This window comes from Oncorhynchus mykiss, chromosome 26 (assembly GCF_057628025.1).
Source record: "Oncorhynchus mykiss isolate SJ-2025 chromosome 26, ASM5762802v1, whole genome shotgun sequence".
NCBI lineage: Eukaryota > Metazoa > Chordata > Actinopteri > Salmoniformes > Salmonidae > Oncorhynchus > Oncorhynchus mykiss.
The window spans coordinates 29348490-29371219 of NC_143047.1; the positions used below are offsets into that span (position 1 = coordinate 29348490).

General features: G+C 42.2%; 2 protein-coding genes across 4 annotated transcripts in view; one reads left to right on the plus strand and one right to left on the minus strand.

Moving 5' to 3' along the window:
* The window catches only part of LOC110506752 (solute carrier family 12 member 4), a 48308-nt gene extending 46001 nt beyond the window's left edge, over positions 1-2307 (plus strand). For all 3 annotated transcript variants that reach the window (XR_002471029.3, XM_021586594.3, XM_021586595.3), the window contains exons 23-24: positions 423-556; positions 896-2307. Coding sequence is in view for 2 of the 3 variants with exons in the window: in XM_021586594.3 (XP_021442269.3) it covers positions 423-556; positions 896-987 (226 nt within the window). In the remaining variant the exon portion in view is untranslated. The remainder of the gene's footprint in view (positions 1-422; positions 557-895) is intronic.
* LOC110506754 (dipeptidase 2) lies at positions 1742-22730 on the minus strand. Its single transcript, XM_021586600.3, has 11 exons — positions 22448-22730; positions 14540-14685; positions 14009-14135; positions 13679-13808; positions 12175-12316; positions 9159-9228; positions 7805-7981; positions 4421-4505; positions 4167-4242; positions 3840-3975; positions 1742-3530 (listed from the first exon to the last, which is right to left on the minus strand). Exons 2-11 carry the CDS (start codon positions 14680-14682, stop codon positions 3306-3308), a joined length of 1311 nt encoding a protein of 436 aa, XP_021442275.3. The 5' UTR covers positions 14683-14685; positions 22448-22730; the 3' UTR covers positions 1742-3305.

Below are 22730 nucleotides of genomic sequence, written 5' to 3' on the forward strand. Positions count from 1 at the left end.
TTACCCTGTACGCAGTCTATGTACAAGGTATGACAGCAATCCATGCTTTGGTATAGTTTCCTTGGCACCGTTTCCACATACTAACATTTTAGCAGTTGTGGCACAAATCCCATTAAAATCATGGGACCAACATTCAAATTTGTTTGCGCATCATGTTCAAAACTTCTATAAGGTACTTATTTGAGGTTCAAAATCAATTGTAGATACTTTCGGATGATATGGACACGAGTGAAAAATGATAATATCGGTCCCATGACGTGAGCATGTGGAAACAGAGCCAGGGAAACTGGATTGCTGTCATTCGTTGTCCATAGACTACATACGGGGTAAGGAAACCAATGTGTAATTTGGGTGAACTATCCCTTTAAATAATTGAATGTTCTGGATTGCATTTGTAACATCTGTATGTGGTTGTGTCCCAGGGACCAGTCCAATGTGCGGCGGATGCACACAGCAGTGAAGCTGAACGAGGTGATTGTCAACAAGTCCCATGATGCTCGCCTGGTGCTGCTCAACATGCCGGGGCCGCCACGCAACACAGACGGAGATGAGAACTGTATCCTTCACTAACAGCCGCTCTCATTGTACTGGACAACACTGGTCTTAGAGGTCTGTGTGGTACAATATTTCATTTTTTAGGACAATGTTTTAGGGCTCATTATGGGGTTAGGGAGTGTAATTTGGGGATTGTCATTTGGGGTTGAGTGTAGCATGAGTTGTGTAAAAGGTGAAAGAATGAGTAGGAGTAGAAGGCCAGACAGCATACACGAAAGATTTGGCAATGTGACCCGAGATGAAAGACTACTGGCTTTTAAGCTGAACATCATTTGCAGATGTAATCGCAGGTGCAGTGATGCAGAGTTGCTGGTTATAACAGTGCTTAACTCTGGCCCAGATATGGAGTTTCTGGAGGTGCTGACGGAAGGTCTGGAGAGAGTGCTGCTGGTGAGAGGAGGAGGACGAGAGGTCATCACTATCTACTCCTGACCAATCAGAAACCACTCTGGTCACAGGTCACGACACTGCCTCGACAGGAGACATTCCACCCCGATCACCGGGGACACTGCAGCACCGGCAGCAGCATCCAGCCGATCCTCAACATACAGTACATACCAACTGTGCCAATTAATGATGGAATTAAGAGGACTTTTATTGTGGTATTTGAGGACCACAGAAAGCAATAATAATTTGCCTGGCATTTCTACGGAAAGTATTGCCTTCCATGAGGACAGTAGCCTTTAAAGATTACATGCTATAATTCCCTCATGAATCCCTTATTGCCAAGGCAACTAAAGCTTGGGTCATTCACAAACCTATTTCTGCAATAGGAGACCATTAACAACTGCTACTTTTACACATACATCCATCAAACATGAATTTTCTATGTCGACTGAGTCAGTATTTTTGTGTTGTTTGCAGAAAATAAAATATGGTGGGCTTTCCCTCATCAAGGATTAGCTTGCCAGATAGCACAGTCTTGGGTGGTCCTTATGAAGGCATCTGTGTAGAGTGCCAATGTTAGTTATTTTTTCACAACCTTTTTATGGTTGGTGGAATAATAACTTTTGTTATTTATTTTCTTATTTATTTTCTCAACCTTCCCCCGATGAGGATAAGATTTTTCGTATTGTAGATAATGAAATGCCAGTTGGGGTATTTAAACAGATGGCACAGAGAGTGCTTGTAAATGTAAATGTGGATTCCAGAGATTGTTTTGAAGCATTATTTTACTGGATTATTATTTGTAATTGTTGAAAGAGAAGAGGTTTTAATTAATTGACAATTATACATTACATTTAATCTGCTATTTCTGTACAAAATAGATTATTATAGGCATGAAGACGACTTACAGGGCCACCTGAACAGAGTAGCATATGCACACATTTCCTTTTCTTTCCTGTAGACTGCAAGAGCTGTAAAGGCGAAGAGTATTTATCTGAATTTACCAATAAAATCATGATTCATTTCCCTATTCAACCAGAATTGAACTATCTTGACTTCAGATATATCAATGTGTTCATAAAATAAGATGGTAGAAAAACAGAAAACTCAAAGCATTATTTACTTAAGAGAAAGGCTAAATAAATACGATATAACCTATGAATACAGAATACAACATTCCTGAGATGACTGTAGGAGGCATTACAGTATATTAACATGTTACATACTGTTTCACTGTACACCCTTGTGAGGAAATGTTACATTAATGTTAATTTTAAGATGAAACAGTTTCATTGTGAAACTCAAGTTTGTCTGATGGACATCAAGGTCCGTGTCCTCAGAGAAATAAAGATAGTTTGTAAATTCCTCAGTATGACCTTGATTGTATCATTAAACAAACATAACACAAATATATTTTTAGAATGAGATATGTAAAAAGAGTTGTTACATCAAACTCAATGTAATATAGTATCAAGTGTGTGCAGAGCTTTGTGTAAATAATACAACTCATTCAAGGTCAAAATGACCAACAACAAAAAAATTAGGTAAAGTTATTTGTAGGGAAGATCACATGTAAGCAAGTGACACAGTAAACACGTTCAAGCTAGGCTTTTTACTGTCGGAGAAACATGTTTGTAGTGGATAGTGTATTGTAATACAACACTAGTAGTACTACTAAATAGGTTCCGGTACTCATTTTGGGTGCAAGTACTGTTTATATTTAGGTGCAGGAGCTCCACTATACTTTTGAGCAAATATTTTATAAGAGTAAAACAAGCTCAAGCAGTAGTGAACTTGAGGTGCCGGTACTCAGCTCCAGTGGGCTCCTGCGCAAGTCAAGCACTGCTAGTTTAGTAACACTAAGGGCTAAATTCAGATCCGTGCTAGTCGACATCCGGTTGTTTTGGCAGTGTTGAAGGTGGAACTGCGTTAGAGCTGCTCCTTATGTTACATTATCGTGGACACTGTCATTGGATGCAATGAAACCACACCGACTTTATATCCAACAAATCCCATGCAGCCACGTTAGTTCATGTAGCCACATTACAAGTTCAAACACTCTAATGCGTAATGGTCTATTGTCTACATAGACTAATAAATCCCGCCATCCAAATTAAAATGAAAACATGCATTTCATAATATCTATTGTCGATAGAGCCTGCACTTTCTATTGTCGTTTTGAACATCTAATGTGTAGGGATAATAAGGAAGGGAGTGGTTGGTGACACAAAAGAGCAGCCACACACTTATTTGTCAGTTCACACTGCAGCTACACCTCCAATACTGCCAAAACATCCGCTATCAGGATATCGGTCAACCTGGGTTACCGCTGGATCTGATTGAATCCAGGCCATATTATAGTCTTAATGGTCCATCAGGACACAGAGGCAGGAGATTAGTATAACCATGGTCCAGACCAGACTCCTGGGGACCACCAGTTCACTGTGGCCCTTGGAGTACATCTGTTCCATCTTTGTCGTCTGGTGGTCAGGTCGCCTGAGTACCAGTCTGCAGGGGTTCTGAACCCCAGTCAAGTCGATCTGAGCTTCACTGGGGAGAGTTCCTTTCGCTTTCTGCCTGTCACGCTCCTGGGGGAGGGAGGGAGAGAGAAGTTTACACTGTGTTATGATGCTGTGACAGTGACTCTACTGAACAAGAAAAAACAAGTGGGATTTTCCATGCACTATACACGGCTCTTTTTCCAGTTCTCAGTTCCCTTCATACCACAAAGTACTCAGATGGACATTCAGTCCCAGACAGAGATGCCTTTCATTCCTGTCATTCCGTAGATGTTACTACTGCAGGTGTTTTTGATGGCTTTGATACAATACTCACACTGTAGCATTGAGCCTTTATAACGAGCAAAAACACAGAGCTTTTGTTCATTTAGCACTCACTTTCTCGACCTCCTTGAACACACGTAGGAAGTTGTGTCTGAGGACCCCGGACAACTCGTTCTCTGTCCAGTGTCTCTTCAGCAGCTCCTGGATCAGAGCGGGATACTTGGACACATCCTCTAATCCAAGAGGAAACCTTCAGACAGTAGAACATAACAGGCTATGTATTACTCAACCCCTCAGGCCACTTAAAATGCAGCTGCTATCTGTTACCAGTCTGCTTAAAAAGTGAGTCATTCTGATAGCATTCAAGCTGGAGCATAACATGGCTGTATTAATGAACCAACGCGGAATGTGCTGCTGTTACTCTGAGGTAAAAGTTCTTACTTAGAAGCTCCATCAAAGTCCCCTCCTATTCCTATTGACTCAGATCCAACCACCTTCCTAATGTGGGTAAAATGGTCTGCAAAAAGTAAGAGGAATATCAGAAGATAAGATAATCATAAGATAAATCATGTGTACACATGTCATTGATGTTCTTGATACTGGTCTTCTAAACACGTCTTGATTGATAACAAGGCAGCCAATTTTGCGCTTAATTGTTTGATGCCAATAAACACTAAACAAAGGCAACTGCTCACCAGCCACAATGGAGATATTGGCTTGGCCATGGCAAGCAACAAACCCACTGTGCAGATTAACCATGATGAGTCCTCCGTTCTCCTTCTGAAACAACAACACACCCAGAAGAGAACATTAAAAAAACATTCCACACTTCCAGTGACCTTCCAGCCATGTAGATACAGTGCCTTCAGAATGTATTCACACCCCTTGACTGTTTCTGCATTTTGTTGTGTTACAGCCCAAATTTAAAATGGATTAAATTGAGATTTTGTTTCACTGGCCTACACATAATACCTCATAATATCAAAGTGGAATTATGTTTTTAGACATTTTTACAAATTAAATCAAAAATGACAAGCTGAAATGTCTTGAGTCAATAAGTATTCAACCCCTTTATTATGGCGAGCCTAAATAATTTCAGGAGTAAAAATGTGCTTAATAAGTCACATTATGAGTTGCATGGACTCACTTGGATCGCAAAACTTGTGTTTAGCATTATTTTTGAATGACTATTTCATCTCTGTACAACACATACAATTATCTGTAAGGTCCCTCGGTCGAGCTGTGAATTTCTAACACAGATTCAACCACAAAGCCTCGCAAAGAAGGGCATCTATTGGTAGATAGGTTTTTTAAAAAGGCAGACATTTAATAACCCTTTGAGCATGCTAAAGATATTAATTACACGTTGGATGGTGTATCAATACACCCAGTCACTAAAAAGATACAGGCGTCCTTCCTAACTCAGTTGCCGGAGAGGAAGGAAACCACTCACGGATTTCACCATGAGGCCAATGTTCACTTTAAAACAGTTACAGAGTTGAATGGTTGTGATAGGAGAAAACTGAGGATGGATCGAGAACATTGTAGTTACTCCACAATACTAACCTATGTGACAGAGTGAAGAAGGAAAAATATTCTAAAACATGCATCCTGTTTGCAATACGGCACTAAAGTAAAACAGCAAAAAAATGTGGCAAAGAATACAAAGCGTTATATTTGGGGCAAATCCAAAACGACATATCACTTAGTATCAGTCTTCATATTTTCAAACATGGTGGTAGCTGCATCATGTTATGGGTATGCTTGCCATCGGCAAGGACTATGGAGTTTTTTTTATAAAAAGAAACGGAATAGAGCTAAGCACAGGCAAAATCCTAGAGGAAAACTCGGTTCAGTCGGCTTTCCAACAGACATCGGGAAACAAATTCACCTTTCAGCAGGACAATAACTTAAAACACAAGGCCAAAATATACTGGAGTTTCTTACCAAACGACATTGAGTGTTCCTGAGTAGTCTGGTTACAGTGTTGACTTAAATTGGCTTGACAATCTATGGCATGACTTGAAAAGGGCTGTCTAGCAATGATCAACAACCAACTTCACAGAGTTTGAAGAATTTAAAAAAATAATAATGTGCAAATATTTTACAATCCAAGTGTGCAAAGCTCTTACCCAGAAAGACTTGCAGCTGTAATCGCTGCCAAACAGGATTCAAAAATGTATTGATTCAGGGGTGTAAATACTTTTGTAAATTAGATATTTCTGGATTTCAGTTTCAATAAATTTGCAACATTTCTAAAAACATGTTTTTCACTTTGTCATTATGGGTTATCGTGTGTAGATGTTTTTCACTTTGTCATTATGGGTTATCGTGTGTAGATGGAAAAAATATACAGTACCAGTCAAGAGTTTGGACACCTACTCATTTAAGGGTTTTTCTTTTTTTTACTATTTTCTACATTGTGGAATAAAAGTTAAGACTTCAAAACTATGAAAAAATCATGTAGTAATCAAAAAAGTGTTAAACAAATCCACCCTTTGCCTTGATGACAGCTTTGCACACTCTTGACATTCTCTCAACCAGCTTCACCTGGAATGCTTTTCCAACAGTCTTGAAGGAGTTCCCACCTATGCTGAACACTTGTTGGCTGCTTTTCCATCACTCTGCAGTCCAACTCATCCCATACCATCTCAATTGGGTTGAGGTCGGATGATTGTGGAGGCCAGCTCATTTGATGCTGAATTCCTTACACAGCCTGGAGGTGTGTTGGGTCATTGTCCTGTTGAAAAACAAATGATAGCCCCACTAAGAGCAAACCAGATGGGATAGCCTGTCGCTGCAGAATGTTGAATTCTAAATAAATCACTGACAGTGTCAATAGCAAAGCACCCCTACACCTTCACACCTCCTCCTCCATGCTTGACGGGGGGAATCACACATGTAGAGATCATCCGTTCACCTATTCTGCATCTCACAAAGACATGGCGGTTGGAACCAAAAATCGCAAATTTGGACTCATCAGACCAAAGGACAGATTTCCACCGGTCTAATGTCCATTGATCATGTTTCTTGGCCCAAGCAAGTCTTCTTCTTATTGGTGTCTTTTAGTAGTGGTTTCTTTGCAGAAATTTGACCATGAAGGCCTGATTCACTCAGTCTCCTCTGAACAGTTGATGTTGAGATGTGTATGTTACTTGAACTCTGTGAAGCATTTATTTGGGCTGCAATTTCTGAGGCTGGTAACGCTAATGAACTTATCCTCTGCAGCAGAGGTAACTCTGGGTCTTCCTTTCCTGTGGCAGTCCTCATGAGAGCCAGTTTCATGTTTTTTCAGACAAACTTTCAAAGTTCTTGACATTTTCCTTATTGACTGACCTTCATGTCTTAAATGAATGATGGACTGTTGTTTCTCTTTGCTTATTTGAGCTGTTTTTACCATATATGGACTTGGTCTTTTACCAAATAGGCCTATCTTTTGTAAACATCCCCTGCCTTGTCACTACACAACAGATTTGCCCTAACGCATTAAGAAGGAAGAAATTTGAGAAATGTACTTTTAACCAGGCACACCAGTTAAATTAAATGCATTCCAGGTGACTACCTCATGAAGATGGTTGAGAGAATGCCAAGAGTGTGCAAAGCTGTCATCAAGGCAAAGGTTGGCTACTTTGAAGAATCTCAAATATATTTAGATTTGTTTAACACTTTTTTGGTTGCTACATGATTCTATTATTCTATTATTCTACAATGTAAAAAATAGTACAAATAAAGAAAACCCCTGGAATGAGTAGGTGTGTGAAAACTTTTGATAGGTACTGTATATTTAATCCATTTGAATTCAGGCTGTAACACAACAAAAGGGGGTATGAACACTTCCTGAAGGCACTGTAAAACAGGAAATGCAAATAAAGGACACGTGGATTAAAGAAACGTTGCAGAAAGGAGACATCATCAAAATACAATTCCAAAAGACTCTCCTGATAAGGAGTAAACACAGGCCACCCACAATGAGTGACCGTGCCGATGGTGGTTGAAAGGGGGGAGTGATGGAGGAGTTTTAGAGAGAGAGAGAAAGAGAGAGACAGGCAGAGAGAGAGAGTTCTTGTCAGGGCTCTCACCAGTTCGCGGAGCAGGTCATCGGGAACATTGCGGCTGTGGTTACACACGGCATGGGCTGAGGAGTGGCTGAAAATAACTGGAGCCTTAGAGATCTGCAGTACTGCCCTGGCTGTGGCCCAGGAACTATGGGACAGGTCTACTATCATCCCCAATCTGTTCATCTCTTTCACCACATCCTGAGAGAAAGAAGAGAGAGAGATAGAGAGAGAGAGGGAGAGGGGGAGAGAGAGAGAGAGAGAGAGAGAGAGAGAGAGAGAGAAAGGCAGAGAGAGAGAGATTGAGAGAGAGAGAGAAAGGCAGAGAGAGAGGGAGAGGGAGAGGGAGAGAGAGAGAGGGAGAGAGAGAGAGAGAGAGAGAGAGGGAGAGAGAGAGAGAGAGGGAGAGAGAGACAGAGAGAGAGGGAGAGGGGGAGAGAGAGAGAGAGAGAGAGAGAGAGAGAGAGAGGGGGAGAGAGAGAGAGAGACAGAGAGAGAGGGAGAGGGGGAGAGAGAGAGAGAGAGAGAGAGAGAGAGAGAGAGAGAAAGGCAGAGAGAGAGAGATTGAGAGAGAGAGAGAAAGGCAGAGAGAGAGGGAGAGGGAGAGGGAGAGAGAGAGAGGGAGAGAGAGAGGGAGAGAGAGAGAGAGAGAGAGAGAGAGAGGACAGGAAAAGCATGTTACCACTTGCTGTGAGGTTTCCCAGTAATTATATATTACGTGCTCTATGTACGTCATTGTGCATATCTGCTGACAGTGAAAAACATACAACACTTTGCGCCACTTATCTACAAACAGTAAACACTACAAACAGTAAAACACTCAGTTGAGACTGAGGATCACATCAGTCTTACACAACTCCCTAAAAATCGTCAAGGATCAAGAATGTTTGTGTACAACTCCTAGAGACTGTGAAGGAAAATGTTATGTTTGTGTATCAAATTAATGCTGCTTTTCTAATAATCATTTGGATGGGTTCATGTGGGTGACTGACTGAACGTGTATGGAGGAATCCTCTCTATCACTGATAAGCAACTTGGCAGTACACCCAGAACATTACTCTGGCTGTTTTGGTTATTTCAGGTATTTCAGTTTCAAGGTCTCAACTTGGAGAGAGGAAGCCTCGTGAGGTATTGGTCCATCACATGCAGGAGCAAATTATGAATAATAAATCATGTCAATTATGCAAATATAACTCGTCTGTGTAAAAGTATGTAGGAGGCCTGAAGGGACCGACCCTGCGTTCTAACCTCTCCAGCTTGTTGACTTCAGGTGTCCCTGAAGACATAAGTGTACCGAAATGTCATTACGCCTGAAGTGACCAGCGTAGGCTACAAGTATTGACTTGAACACAGACTTAGTGTTAAAGGTTGACCTTACCTTACCGAAGTCTGTTAGGCTGTCATTTTCTCTTTGATAGACATCATAAATTGTTGAGGAGGACTCAGCCCTGAAGCAATAAAAAACGACTGTGTTATAGCCCAGAGGCAAGAAACTATGATGTCAAACCAAAATATAACAAATATTGTGCATGTGTCTAAGTTTTAATATCACATGCACAAGTACAGTGAAATGCCTTTCTTGCAAACTCAAAACCCAACAACGCAATAATCAATAACAATGTATTAAAACAACAAAAAAAACACAAGAAATAAGAATAAGAAATAAGAAAAACACAATAAAGTAAATAAGTAAGCATACTATATACTGCACAATAAATACTTAAAAAGTCATATCCAATACCATACTTCCATGTGCAGGGATACTGGAGTGATGGAGGTAGATACTGTATGTATAGGGGTAAGGGCGCTAGACAACAGGATATAAGATAAACAGAGTAGCAGCAGCTTGCATGTGAGTGAGTGTGTAGGTGTGTAGAGTCAGTATAAATGTATATGTTAGTGAGCAAAATATGGAGTGAGTGTTTGTGTGTGTTGGAGTGACAGTGTGTGTGAGTGTGTAGGGCCCTGTGAGAGGGCAAATATGAAAATAAAAGGTCAATAAAGATACAAGTTAAACTCAGTCCGTGTAGCTATTTATCAGTTGTATCGCTTGGGGATAGAAGCTGATGTTGTCTAACCTCACCAACTGGGGTCGGCCCATCAGGAAGTCCAGGATCCAGTTGCAGAAGGAGGTTTTCAGACCCAGAGTCATATGCTTGGTGGCGAGATTGGAGGGGATAATGGTGTTGAACGCTGAGCTGTAGTCAATGAACAGCATTCTCACATAGGTATTCCTATTCCTATCGACTACAGCTCAGCATTTAACACCATAGTACCCTCCAAACGCGTCATTAAGCTTGAGACCCTGGGTCTCGACCCCACCCTGTGCAACTGGGTCCTGGACTTCCTGATGGGCCGCCCCCAGGTGGTGAGAGTAGGTAACAACATCTCGACCCCGCTGATCCTCAACACTGGGGCCCCACAAGGGTGCGTTCTCAGCCCTCTCCTGTACTCCCTGTTCACCCACGACTGTGTGGCCATGCACGCCTCCAACTCAATCATCAAGTTTGCAGACGACACTACAGTGGTAGGCTTTATTACCAACAACGACGAGACGGCCTACAGGGAGGAGGTGAGGGCCCTCGGAGTGTGGTGTCAGGAAAATAACCTCTCACTCAACATCAACAAAACAAAGGAGATGATTGTGGACTTCAGGAAACAGCAGAGGGAGCAGCCCCCTATCCACATCGACGGGACAGTAGTGGAGAGGGTAGAAGGTTTTAAGTTCCTCGGCGTACACATCACAGACAAACTGAATTGGTCCACCCACACAGACAGCATGGTGAAGAAGGCGCAGTAGCGCCTCTTCAACCTCAGGAGGCTGAAGAAATTCGGCTTGCCACTAAAAACACTCACAAACTTTTACAGATGCACAATCGAGAGCATCCTGTCGGGCTGTATCACCGCCTGGTAAGGCAACTGCTCTGCCCATAACCGTAAGGCTCTCCTGAGGGTAGTGAGGTCTGCACAACGTATCAATGGGGGCAAACTACCTGCCCTCCAGAACATCTACACCACCCGATGTCACAGGAAGGCCAAAAAGATCATCAAGGACAACAACCACCCGAGCCACTGCCTGTTCACCCTGCTATCATACAGAAGGCGAGTTCAGTACAGGTGCATCAAAGCAGGGCCCGAGAGACTGAAAAACAGCTTCTATCTCAAGGCCATCAGACTGTTAAACAGCCATCACTAACATTGAGTGGCTGCTGCCAACATACTGACTCAAATCTCTAGCCACTTTAATAATGGAAAAATTGATGTAATAAATGTATCACTAGCCACTTTAAACAATGCAACTTTATATAATGTTTACATACCCTACATTACTCATCTCATATGTATATACTGTACTCTATACCATCTACTGCATCTTGCCTATGCTGTTCGGCCATCGCTCATCCATATATTTATATGTACATATTCTTATTCATTCCTTTACACTTGTGTGTATAAGGTAGTTGTTGTGAAATTGTTAGGTTAGATTACTTGTTAGATATTACTGCATGGTCAGAACTAGAAGCACAAGCATTTGGCTACACTCTCATTAACATCTGCTAACCATGTGTGTGACAAATAAAATTTGATTTGATTTGATTGTGTGGAGAGCAATAGAGATTGCGTCATCTATGGATTTGTTTGGGCGGTATGCAAATTGGAATGGGTCTAGGGTGGCTGGGATGGTAGAGATAATGTGCCATAAACAGTCTCTCAAAGCACCTCATGATTACAGAAGTGAGTGCTACAAGGCGGTAATCATTGTGGCATGAAGCCTTAAGAGTTCTTAGGTACAGGAATGATTGTGATCATCTTAAAACGTGAGGATTACAGCCTGGGAAAAGGAGAGGTTGGAAATGACTGTGAATATGCCTGCCAGCTGTTCTGTGCATGCTCTGACAACGCGCCCTGGAATACCATCAAGGCGCATGGCCTTGCGGGTGTTGACCTGATTAAAGACTCTTCTCACGTCGGCCTAGGAGAGCGAGATTACCCAGTCCTCTGGGTCGGTGACGACCCTCCCCCCCGGCTCGATGTTGTTGCTGACAAAGCGCGCATAAAATGCATTGAGTTCGTCTGGTAGAAAGGCATCGTTTGGCAGATCACGGTTGGTCTTCCTTTGTAATCCGTAATGGACTGTAGCCCCTGCCACATGCGGCGGGTGTCGGAGCCTGTTTAATATGATTCCACCTTATTCCTATATTGTCCTTTTGCTCATTTGATGACAGCGAGGAAGTCATACGTGTGTGTGTGTGTGTGTGTGTGTGTGTGTGTGTGTGTGTGTGTGTGTGTGTGTGTGTGTGTGTGTGTGTGTGTGTGTGTGTGTGTGTGTGTGTGTGTGTGTGTGTGTGTGTGAGTGCGTGCATGCGTGTGAGTGCGTGCATGCGTGCGCTCACCAAGGTGTATTGCAGGTGTGTGTGAGGGCCATGGAGCGAACCCCCAGCTGGTAAAACATACGCAGGGTTGGCAGGCTGCTGTCTATTGAATGTCCTCCCTCAATGCTGATCAGACATGCTATCCTGTTAGTGTCATTTAGTTCTGTTGAATACACACACGGTACACACACACACATCATCATCATCATACTGCTGTAAATTGGGCAGAAATATGTTTTTACCAGGCATCAACCCACTTACACATCCACGCATTTCCATATACTGGTGGAAAGATCCATTTGGAAAACCCATCAAATTACTTCAGAGAGCGTAAATTACAGGCCAGAAGACCAGCTGGCAAGTGTCTCCTTGCCCAGTCTGTAACATGTTTGAAGCTGCCCACCATTATTCTTGTTCCTAAGAACTCCAAGGTAACCTGCCTAAATGACTATCGTCCAGTACCACTCGCATCTGTATTTATGAAGTGCATTGAAAGGCTGGTCATGACACACATCAACACTATCATCCCAGACATCCTGGACCCACTCCAACAGATGATGCAATCTCAATTAAACTTCACACTGCTCTCTCCCACCTGGACAAGAGGGTAAATAACTATGAGATAATACTGTTCATAGACTACAGCTCAGCGTTCAACACCATAGTCCCCTCCAAGCTCATCACAAAGCTCGGGACCCTGGGACTGAACACCTCCCTCTGCAACTGGATCCTGGACTTCCCGAGAGGCCGCCCAGCAGGTGGTGAGGGTAGGCAACAACACCTCCGCCATGCTGACCCTCAACACAGGGGCCCCTCAGGGGTGTGTGATTAGTCCCCTCCTGTACTCCCTGTTCATTCACGACTCCAAAACCATCATCAAGTTTGCTGACAACACGACGTTTGTAGGCCTGAATACCGACGGAAATGAGACAGCCTACTGGGATGAGATCAGAGACAACAGCCTCTCCCTCAATGTCAGTAAGGAACTGATCGTGGACTACAGGAAAAAGGGGGAGAGCAAGCCCCCATCCACATCGTTGGGGCTGTAGTGGAGCAGGTCGGGAGCTTCAAGTTCCTTGGCATTTACATCACTACGGACTTAACATGGTCCACACACACAGCCACCTCTTCCCCCTCAGGAGGCTGAAAAGATCTTCAAAAAGCTCTACAGCTGCACCATTGAGAGCATCTTGACTGGCTGCATCATCACTTGTTATGGCAAAGGCAAAGCACCACAGAGGGGGAAAAAATACTAAAATCACCAGGAATTCAGAAAGAAATATATAATAACTTAAGAAATTTGTTCCCAAGTATTCCCACAAATAAAAAAAGAAACATGATCATGTCTCAATGTAATCAAAGTATGAAACTATTGTTATTTTCAAATGATATCTCTTATTGGGCCTATTTGTGGTCCATTTACAGTGTACAAATTATTATAATTATGTTACGGGCCAACGACCATTCTCACTGAAAAATATTGGCCCGTGGCTGAATCTACTTGCCTACCCCTGGTATATTGTACCTTTGGCAGATGTAACTAGCTCCAGTTCTGGGTTCTCCGTACACATACGGTTGATCACGTCTATCTGTTCCAGTGTGAGCCTCACAGCATCCTTCGCCTGGGCGCCACACAACACGTAGGCTGCAAACACCTGATTAGAGCATGGGATGGGGCAGAGACAAAGCAGGGGGTCAGAGAGCAACACTTGAGTTAGAAGGGTATTATGGCTTTAGTACAACTCAGTGTGCACATGCACGGACACACATACACACTCACACACTCACACAAACATGCACACGCATACACAATCACACACACACTTAGGCTACTATTAACCATATATTAACCAACCTGAGCGCCGACATGTCCTGTTGTGAGTCTGTTGATGTCCGTGGCCACTTTGCTGATGTTGTGCAGGTCAACCTGACTCAGTCTGTTGCCGTGGAGAATCCTCAGCATCAAAGCTAGGTCATTATGTCTAGGAGAGAGAGAGATGAGGCAGTCAGATGTAATAGAGGCGAGGGACTCAAGGTGGAGCCGGAGGGAGACATTTTTATGTATCAAATTTCTAAAGCGACAGCTCCATACAGTACCACGTGTGTGTGGGCGAGTTACATACTGAATTACTCAGTATGGGATGATAAGTATTTGTATTTGGAACCACACTTGTTTGGATACTTGGTGGTGAAGTCCCAAAAGTTTACTGTTGAAAATCCATGAGCTATTAATATTTTAGGCTGCATATGGTATGGCAAAAAATGTCTATGTATCTCTGAACAGACAAATATATCATCAACCAATAATAAGGGATACTGTAGGATAAACTTGTCTCTATTTTAGGAAAACCAGAATAACTAAGACAACTTTCCTCTGTTTACTTACCCATCAATCAAAGAATATTTTGTCATCAAGCCAAATGCACTTCCTGTTGTAGGATCTCCCGATGTCATCCCACAGAGAAAACACAGCATCAAGTTCGTCCCCAGGTTTAGAAAATCACCTCTATGGAGTATCCGCGATATCATATTCTATAAATAAAATAATTTTAAGACGTGGTAACTTCAATTAGTCCAGTACTTTTAATTTTGGTACCACTTTAAACAAACTACAATGTATAAACACTTTATCAAATCAAATCAAATTGTATTAGTCACATGTGCCGAATACAACAGGTAGACCTTACAGTGAAATGCTTACTTACAAGCCCTAAAACAACAATGCAGTTTAAGAAGGAAAAAAATTGAGAAAATAGAAAAATAACAAATAATTAAAGAGCAACAATAAAATAACAGTAGTGAGGCTATATACAGGGGGTACCGGTACAGAGTCAATGTGCGGTGCACAGGTTAGTCGAGGTAATTGAGGTAATATATACAGTACCAGTCAAAAATTTGGACACACCTATTCATTCAAGGGTCTTTCTTTATTTGTACTATTTTCTACATTGTAGAATAACAGTGAAGACATCAAAACTATTAAATAACACATATTGAATCATGTAGTAACCAAAGTGTTAAACAAATCTAAATGTATTTTAGATTTTAGATTCTTCACAATAGCCACCCCTTGCCTTGATGACAGCTTTTCACACTCTTGGTATTCTCTCAACCAGCTTCACCTGGAATGCTTTTCCAACCGTATTGAAGGAGTTCCCACATATGCTGAGCACTTGTTGGCTGCTTTTCCTTCACTCTGCGGTCCAACTCATCCCAAACCATCTCAATTGGGTTGAGGTCGGGTGATTGTGGAGGCCAGGTCATCTGATGTAGCACTTCACCCCTTTCCTACCTTGGTCAAATAGCCCTTATACAGCCTGGAGGTGTGTTGGGTCATTGTCCTGCTGAAAAACAAATAATAGCCCCACTAAGCGCAAACCAGATGTGATGGTGTATCGCTGCAGAATGCTCTGGTAGCCATGCTGGTTAAGTGTGCCTTGAATTATAAATAAATCACTGACAGTGTCACCAGCAAAGCACCCCCACACCATCACACCTCCTTCTTAATGCTTCACGGTGGGACCCACACATGTAAAGATCATCTGTTCACCTACTCTGCGTCTCACAAAGACATTCCAAGAGTGTGCAAAGTTGTCATCAAGGCAAAGGGTGGCTACTTTGAAGAATCTCAAATATAAAATATATTTTGAATTGTTTAACACTTTTTTGGTTACTACATGATTCCATATGTGTTATTTCATAGTTTTGATGTCTGCACTATTATTGTGCAATGTCGAAAATAGTAAAATTAAAGAAAAACCCTGGAATGAGTAGGTGTGTCCAAACTTTTGACTGGTACTGTACATGTAGGTAAAGGTAAAGTAATTATGCATAGATAACAAACAGAGAGTAGCAGCAGTTTAGAAATGCAAATAGTCTGGGTAGCCATTTGATTAGCTGTTCAGGAGTCTTATGACTTGGGGTGGAAGCTGTTAGGAAGTCTTTTGGACCTAGACTTGGTGCTCCTGTACTGCTTGCCATGGAGTAGCAGAGAGAACAGTCTATGACTTGGGTGGCTGGAGTTTTTGGTATAGAGGTCATGGATGGCTTGGCCCCAGTGATCTACTGGGCCGTACGTACTACCCTCTGTAGTGCCTTGCGGTCGGGGTCCGAGTAGTTGCCATACCAGGCAGTGATGTAACCAGTCAGGATGCTCTCAATGGTGCAGCTGTATAATCTTTTGAGGATATTTTCATTCTCAAGAGGGGGAATAGGCATTGTCGTGCCCTCTTCACAACTTTTTTGGTGTGTTTGGACCATGATGTGGACACCAAGGAACTTGAAGCTCTCAACCTGCTCCACTACAGCCCCGTCAATGAGAATGGGGGTGTACTCAGACCTCCTTTTCCTGTAGTCCACAAACATCTCCTTTGTCTTGATCACGTTGAGGAGAGGTTGTTATCCTGGCACCACACTCCCAGGTCTCCGACCTCCTCCCTATAGGATGTTTCATCGTTGTTGGTGATCAGGACACCCACTGTTGTGTCATCTGCAAACTTAATGATGTGTTGGAGTCGTGCTTGGCCATGCAGTCATGTGTGAACAGGGAGAACAGGAAGGGACTGAGCACACACCCTTGTGGGGCTCAGTGTTGAGGATCAGAGTGGAAGATGTGTTGTTACCTACCCTTACCACTTGAGGGCGGCCCATCAGGAAGTCCAGGATCCAGTTGCAGAGGAAGGTGTTTAGTCCTAGGGTCCTTAGATTAGTGATGAGTTTTGAGGGCACTATGGTGTTGAACGCTGAGCTGTAGTCAATGAATAGCATTCTCACGTAGGTGTTCCTTTTGTCCAGGTGGGAAAGGGCAGTGTGGAAAGCAATAGAGATTGAGTCATCTATGGATCAGTTGGGGTGGTGTGTAAATTGGAGTGGGTCTAGGGTTTCTGGGATAATGGTGTTCATGGTGTTCATGTGATGACCAGCCTTTCAAAGCCCTGTTGACCTGTTTAAAGGTCTTACTCACATCGGCTCCCGAGAGCATGATCCCACAGTCATCCGGAACAGCTGGTGCTCTCATGCATGATTCAGTGTGGCTTTCCTCGAAGCAAGCATAGAAGTTATTTAGCTCATCTGGTAGGCTTGTGTCATTGGGAAGCTCGCGGTTGTGCTTCCCTTTGTAGTCCGTAATAGTTTGCAAGCCCTGCCACATCCGATGAGCGACAGAGACAGTGTAGTACAATTCAATCTTAGTCCTGTATTGATGCTTTGCCTGTTTGATGGTTCATCAGAGGGCATAGCAGGATTTATTATAAGGGTCCGGGTTAGAGTCGGCAGCTCAGTGCGGCAGCTCAGTGCGGATGTTGCCTGTAATCCATGGCTTCTGGTTGGGGTATGTACATACGGTCACTGTTGGGACGACATCATCAATGCACTTATTGATGAATCCAGTGACTGATGTTGTATACTCATCAATGCCATCAGAAGAATCCCGGAACATATTTCATTCTGTCCTAGCAAAACAGTCCTGTAGCTTAGCATCTGCGTCATCTGACAACTTCCATATTGAGCGAGTCACAGGTAGTTCCTGCTTTAGTTTTTGCTTGTAAGCAGGAATCAAGAGAATAGAGTTATGGTCAGATTTGCCAAATGGAGGGCGAGGGAGAGCTTTGTACGCATCCTTGTGTGTGGAGTAAAGGTGGTCTAGAGTTTTTTTCCCTCTGGTTGCACAGGTAACATGCTGGTAGAAATTAGGTAAAACAGATTTAAGTTTCCTTGCATTAAAGTCCCTTGCCACCAGGAGCGCCGTCTCTGGATGAGCATTTTCTTGTTTTATTATGGCCTTATACAGACACTGTGGTCTTAATGTCAGCATCAGTTTGTGGTGGTAAATAGACAGCTAAAAGAAAATATACAGTCCCTTGCGAAAGTATTCAGCCCCCTTGAACTTTGCGACCTTTTGCCACATTTCAGGCTTCAAACATAAAGAAATAAAACTGTATTTTTTTTGTGAAGAATCAACAACAAGTGGTACACAATCATGAAGTGGAACGACATTTATTGGATATTTCAAACTTTTAAAACAAATCAAAAACTGAAAAATTGGGCGTGCAAAATTATTCAGCCCCTTTACTTTCAGTGCAGCAAACTCTCTCCAGAAGTTCAGTGAGGATCTCTGAATGATCCAATGTTGACCTAAATGACTAATGATGATAAATACAATCCACCTGTGTGTAATCAAGTCTCCGTATAAATGCACCTGCACTGTGATAGTCTCAGAGGTCCGTTAAAAGCGCAGAGAGCATCATGAAGAACAAGGAACACACCAGGCAGGTCCAAGATACTGTTGTGAAGAAAAAGCCGGATTTGGATACAAAAAGATTTCCCAAGCTTTAAACATCCCAAGGACCACTGTGCAAGCGATAATATTGAAATGGAAGGAGTATCAGACCACTGCAAATCTATCAAGACCTGGCCGTCCCTCTAAACTTTCAGCTCATACATGGAGAAGACTGATCAGAGATGCAGCCAAGAGGCCCATGATCACTCTGGATGAACTGCAGAGATCTACAGCTGAGGTGGGAGACTGTCCATAGGACAACAATCAGTCGTATATTGCACAAATCTGGCCTTTATGGAAGAGTGGCAAGAAGAAAGCCATTTCTTAAAGATATCCATAAAAAGTGTTGTTTAAAGTTTGCCACAAGCCACCTGGGAGACACACCAAACATGTGGAAGAAGGTGCTCTGGTCAGATGAAACCAAAATTTAACTTTTTGGCAACAATGCAAAACGTTATGTTTGGCGTAAAAGCAACACAGCTGAACACACCATCCCCACTGTCAAACATGGTGGTGGCAGCATCATGGTTTGGGCCTGCTTTTCTTCAGCAGGGACAGGGAAGATGGTTAAAATTGATGGGAAGATGGATGGAGCCAAATACAGGACCATTCTGGAAGAAAACCTGATGGAGTCTGCAAAAGACCTGAGACTGGGACGGAGATTTGTCTTCCAACAAGACAATGATCCAAAACATAAAGCAAAATCTACAATGGAATGGTTCAAAAATAAACATATCCAGGTGTTAGAATGGCCAAGTCAAAGTCCAGACCTGAATCCAATCGAGAATCTGTGGAAAGAACTGAAAACTGCTGTTCACAAATGCTCTCCATCCAACCTCACTGAGCTCGAGCTGTTTTGCAAGGAGGAATGGGAAAAAATGTCAGTCTCTCGATGTGCAAAACTGATAGAGACATACCCCAAGCGACTTACAGCTGTAATCGCAGCAAAAGGTGGCGCTACAAAGTATTAACTTAAGGGGGCTGAATCATTTTGCACGCCCAATTTTTCAGTTTTTGATTTGTTAAAAAAGTTTGAAATATCCAATAAATGTCATTCCACTTCATGATTGTGTCCCACTTGTTGTTGATTCTTCACAAAAAAATACAGTTTTATATCTTTATGTTTGAAGCCTGAAATGTGGCAAAAGGTCGCAAAGTTCAAGGGGGCCGAATACTTTCGCAAGGCACTGTAGATGAAAACTATCTTGGTAAATAGTGTGGTCTACAGCTTATCATGAGATACTCTACCTCAGGCGAACAAAACCTCAAGACTTCCTTAATATTAGATTTCATGCACCAGCTGTTATTTACATATTGAAACAGACCGTCACCCCTTGTCTTACCAGAGGAAGCTGTAATATCTTGCCGATGCATGGAAAACCCAGCCAGCTGTATGTTATCCATGTCGTCGTTCAGCCACAACTCGGTGAAACATAACATATTACAGTTTTTAATGTCCCATTGGTAGGTTAGTCTTGATCGGTGCTCATCCATTTTATTATCCTATGATTGCACGTTGGCTAATAGTGCTGATGGTAGAGGCGGATTACCCACTTGCCGTTGAATCCTTACAAGCCACCACGACCTACGTCACCGATATCTCTGTCTCTTCTTCATGCGAGTGATGGGGATTTGGGCCTTGTCCGGTGTCTGAAGTAAATCATTGGCGTCCAACTCCTTAAAGTAAAAATCTTCAACCAGTACGAGGTGAGTAATCGCTGTCCTGATATCCAGAAGCTCTTTTCGGGGGCCATTAGAGACAGTGGCAGAAACATTATGTACAAAATAAGTTACAAATAAAGCAAAAAAACACACACAATAGCGCAATTGGTTAGGAGCCCGTAAAATGGCAACCATTTCCTCCAGCGCAATTCTGCTTATATGGCATTCATAAAGCCTTAATAAGCACAACATAATTTATAAACAAAGTAATACTGTATAACGTGTGATATGAAAGGTCACAGTTTATATATAAATCCAGGTCTTTGGCAAATGTGATCCTTTGCCACTAATTATAAAGTATGACATTTGCTTAAAGGGGCAATCAGCAGATGCTACATACATTTTCTTTTTACAAATTAAGGATATGTGTAAAAAGGCCGTCCTGCTCCACTCCTCTCTACCTAACTTCACCGCATAGTCCCTTCAGTTTCCCTTCAGTCCCGTTAGTTTGGCTGCTCAGCCTACCTTCGTTATCCCTCACCCATCATAGCCCTTCCATTCCCAACCAATCAGAACTCTTGGAGATGTGCATCTGGACTCTGAACACCGTACCCACCCACTCAGGTCAGAATGTTATCATCATCCGAAGGGAGAAGACGCATGTTTCGGAGAACTTTGTATTGTTGACGGCAACAGGAATGTCTGAATGTTGTGCAAAGTAATTGGTTTCTCTCTCTCTCCAAGAGGTGAATGTTTAAGTTTATGTTTATATTGATGTGTTTATAGCCCTTTATAGACATGTTGTAAGTGTAATGCCATTTCCATTTATTTATGTACATATAGGTATAGTGTATAGTTATAATCCTTAACTAATACTGTTTACATGTGTGCAAATCTTTGTCTTAGTCCACAACAATAAGATTCCACATAAATCAGATTACCAAAACCATATAAACCTCTTCAAATGGAAACAGTGTGTGTATGGTGGTGACTATCAAGAGTACTGTGATGGGCCTCAACATCAGCATTCATAGAAGACGGCTCAGACGGGTGAGGGCATTCACAGCCGACCGCTCAGACGGGTGAGGGCATTCACAGCCGACCGCTCAGACGGGTGAGGGCATTCACAGCTGACCGCTCAGACGGGTGAGGGCATACCAGCCAACCGTTTTTACTTGGTCTAGACAGGTTTTTATTTTTTATGTAACCTTTATTCAACTAGGCAAGTCAGTTAAGAACAAATTCTTATTTACAATGATGGCCTCCCCCGGCCAGACCCGAACGATGCTTGGTCAATTGTGTGCCGCTCCCTATGGGACTCCCAATCACGGCCGGTTGTGATACGGCCTGGAATCAAACCAGGGTCTGTAGTGACGCCTCTAGCACTGAGATGCAGTGCCTTAGACCACTGCGCCACTCGGGAGCCCATTATGGATTTAGTGACCAACAGTTTTTTACATGGTCTGTAATTTCTCCAGATTTAGCGACCAATAGATTTTACAATATGTACAGATTGATTCTTGAAGATTATAATTTATAGAATGCCCCATGAGTTTAGTTCAACTGTCGTACCCCATCAGAACCCAAAATATAAGCCTGTTTTACTCCAATGTTTGTAAATAGAGTAAATGTAAACAAACACTAGCCTCAAAACATGGTTAAAACTACATGATAAATTGGGTGGTTCGAGCCCTGAATGCTGATTGGTTTACAACCGTGATATATCAGACACAGGTATGACAAAAAACTTATTTTTACTGCAATAAGGCACCTCAGAGTTTGTGGTATATGGCCAATACATATAATGGATAATACTCTGTATTATCCAGGCACTCTGCATTGCGTTGTGCTTAAAAACAGCCCGTATATTGGCCATACACCACACCCCCTCGTGCCTTATTGTTTAAGTATAATGTTGATATCATGGATGGTCAGTCCTTGCAAACATAGCTCTGTGAATTAATAAGAGAGTGGTGACATTTCTCCAGCTGTATCCCTCAGTTTTTTACTGCAACATAGGCGGGATGACGGCTTAGTTATTATTTATTCTGCTGACTTTCGCTTTAGGAATAGTTTCTTAAACATATATAGGCCTATTTATAAAGGGCTTATGAAGGCTTAATGAATCCTTAAAAATTGTAGTACGTTTAATAAAGTTGAACATAACATTTAAAGTAACTTTTACAGTAAATGGGTCAACAGTTTTAACGAGTGAACCAAAACATTACACAACTATAACTATTACGCAAAAATGCCTACAAATAACGGAAATTCTATAAAAAACATAAAAATTCAGTAAATCTAGGCAACATAATTATTTAAACAGTAAAGTATTTATAGCAAAACAAAACTCACTGTGCAAGTTGTTCGATCAGCTGGTCGGTTTTTTCTTTTACAACGAATGATGCATAAATCCGAACATCACAATTCAATAATGCGAATGTTCTAGCTCCCTCCGCCCAGATGTAGGCTACGTGAGTAACTGAAATAAATTGTACTGTAACGTATAGAATAGATCGAGTACATTACGCAGTGTGGTCATAGAGATGGGATTACTGCCATCTACTGTCCAATCTAACTAAGAACACTATGGGCCAGTTTCACAGATATAGATTAGCCTAAACCTAGACCTAGAAAT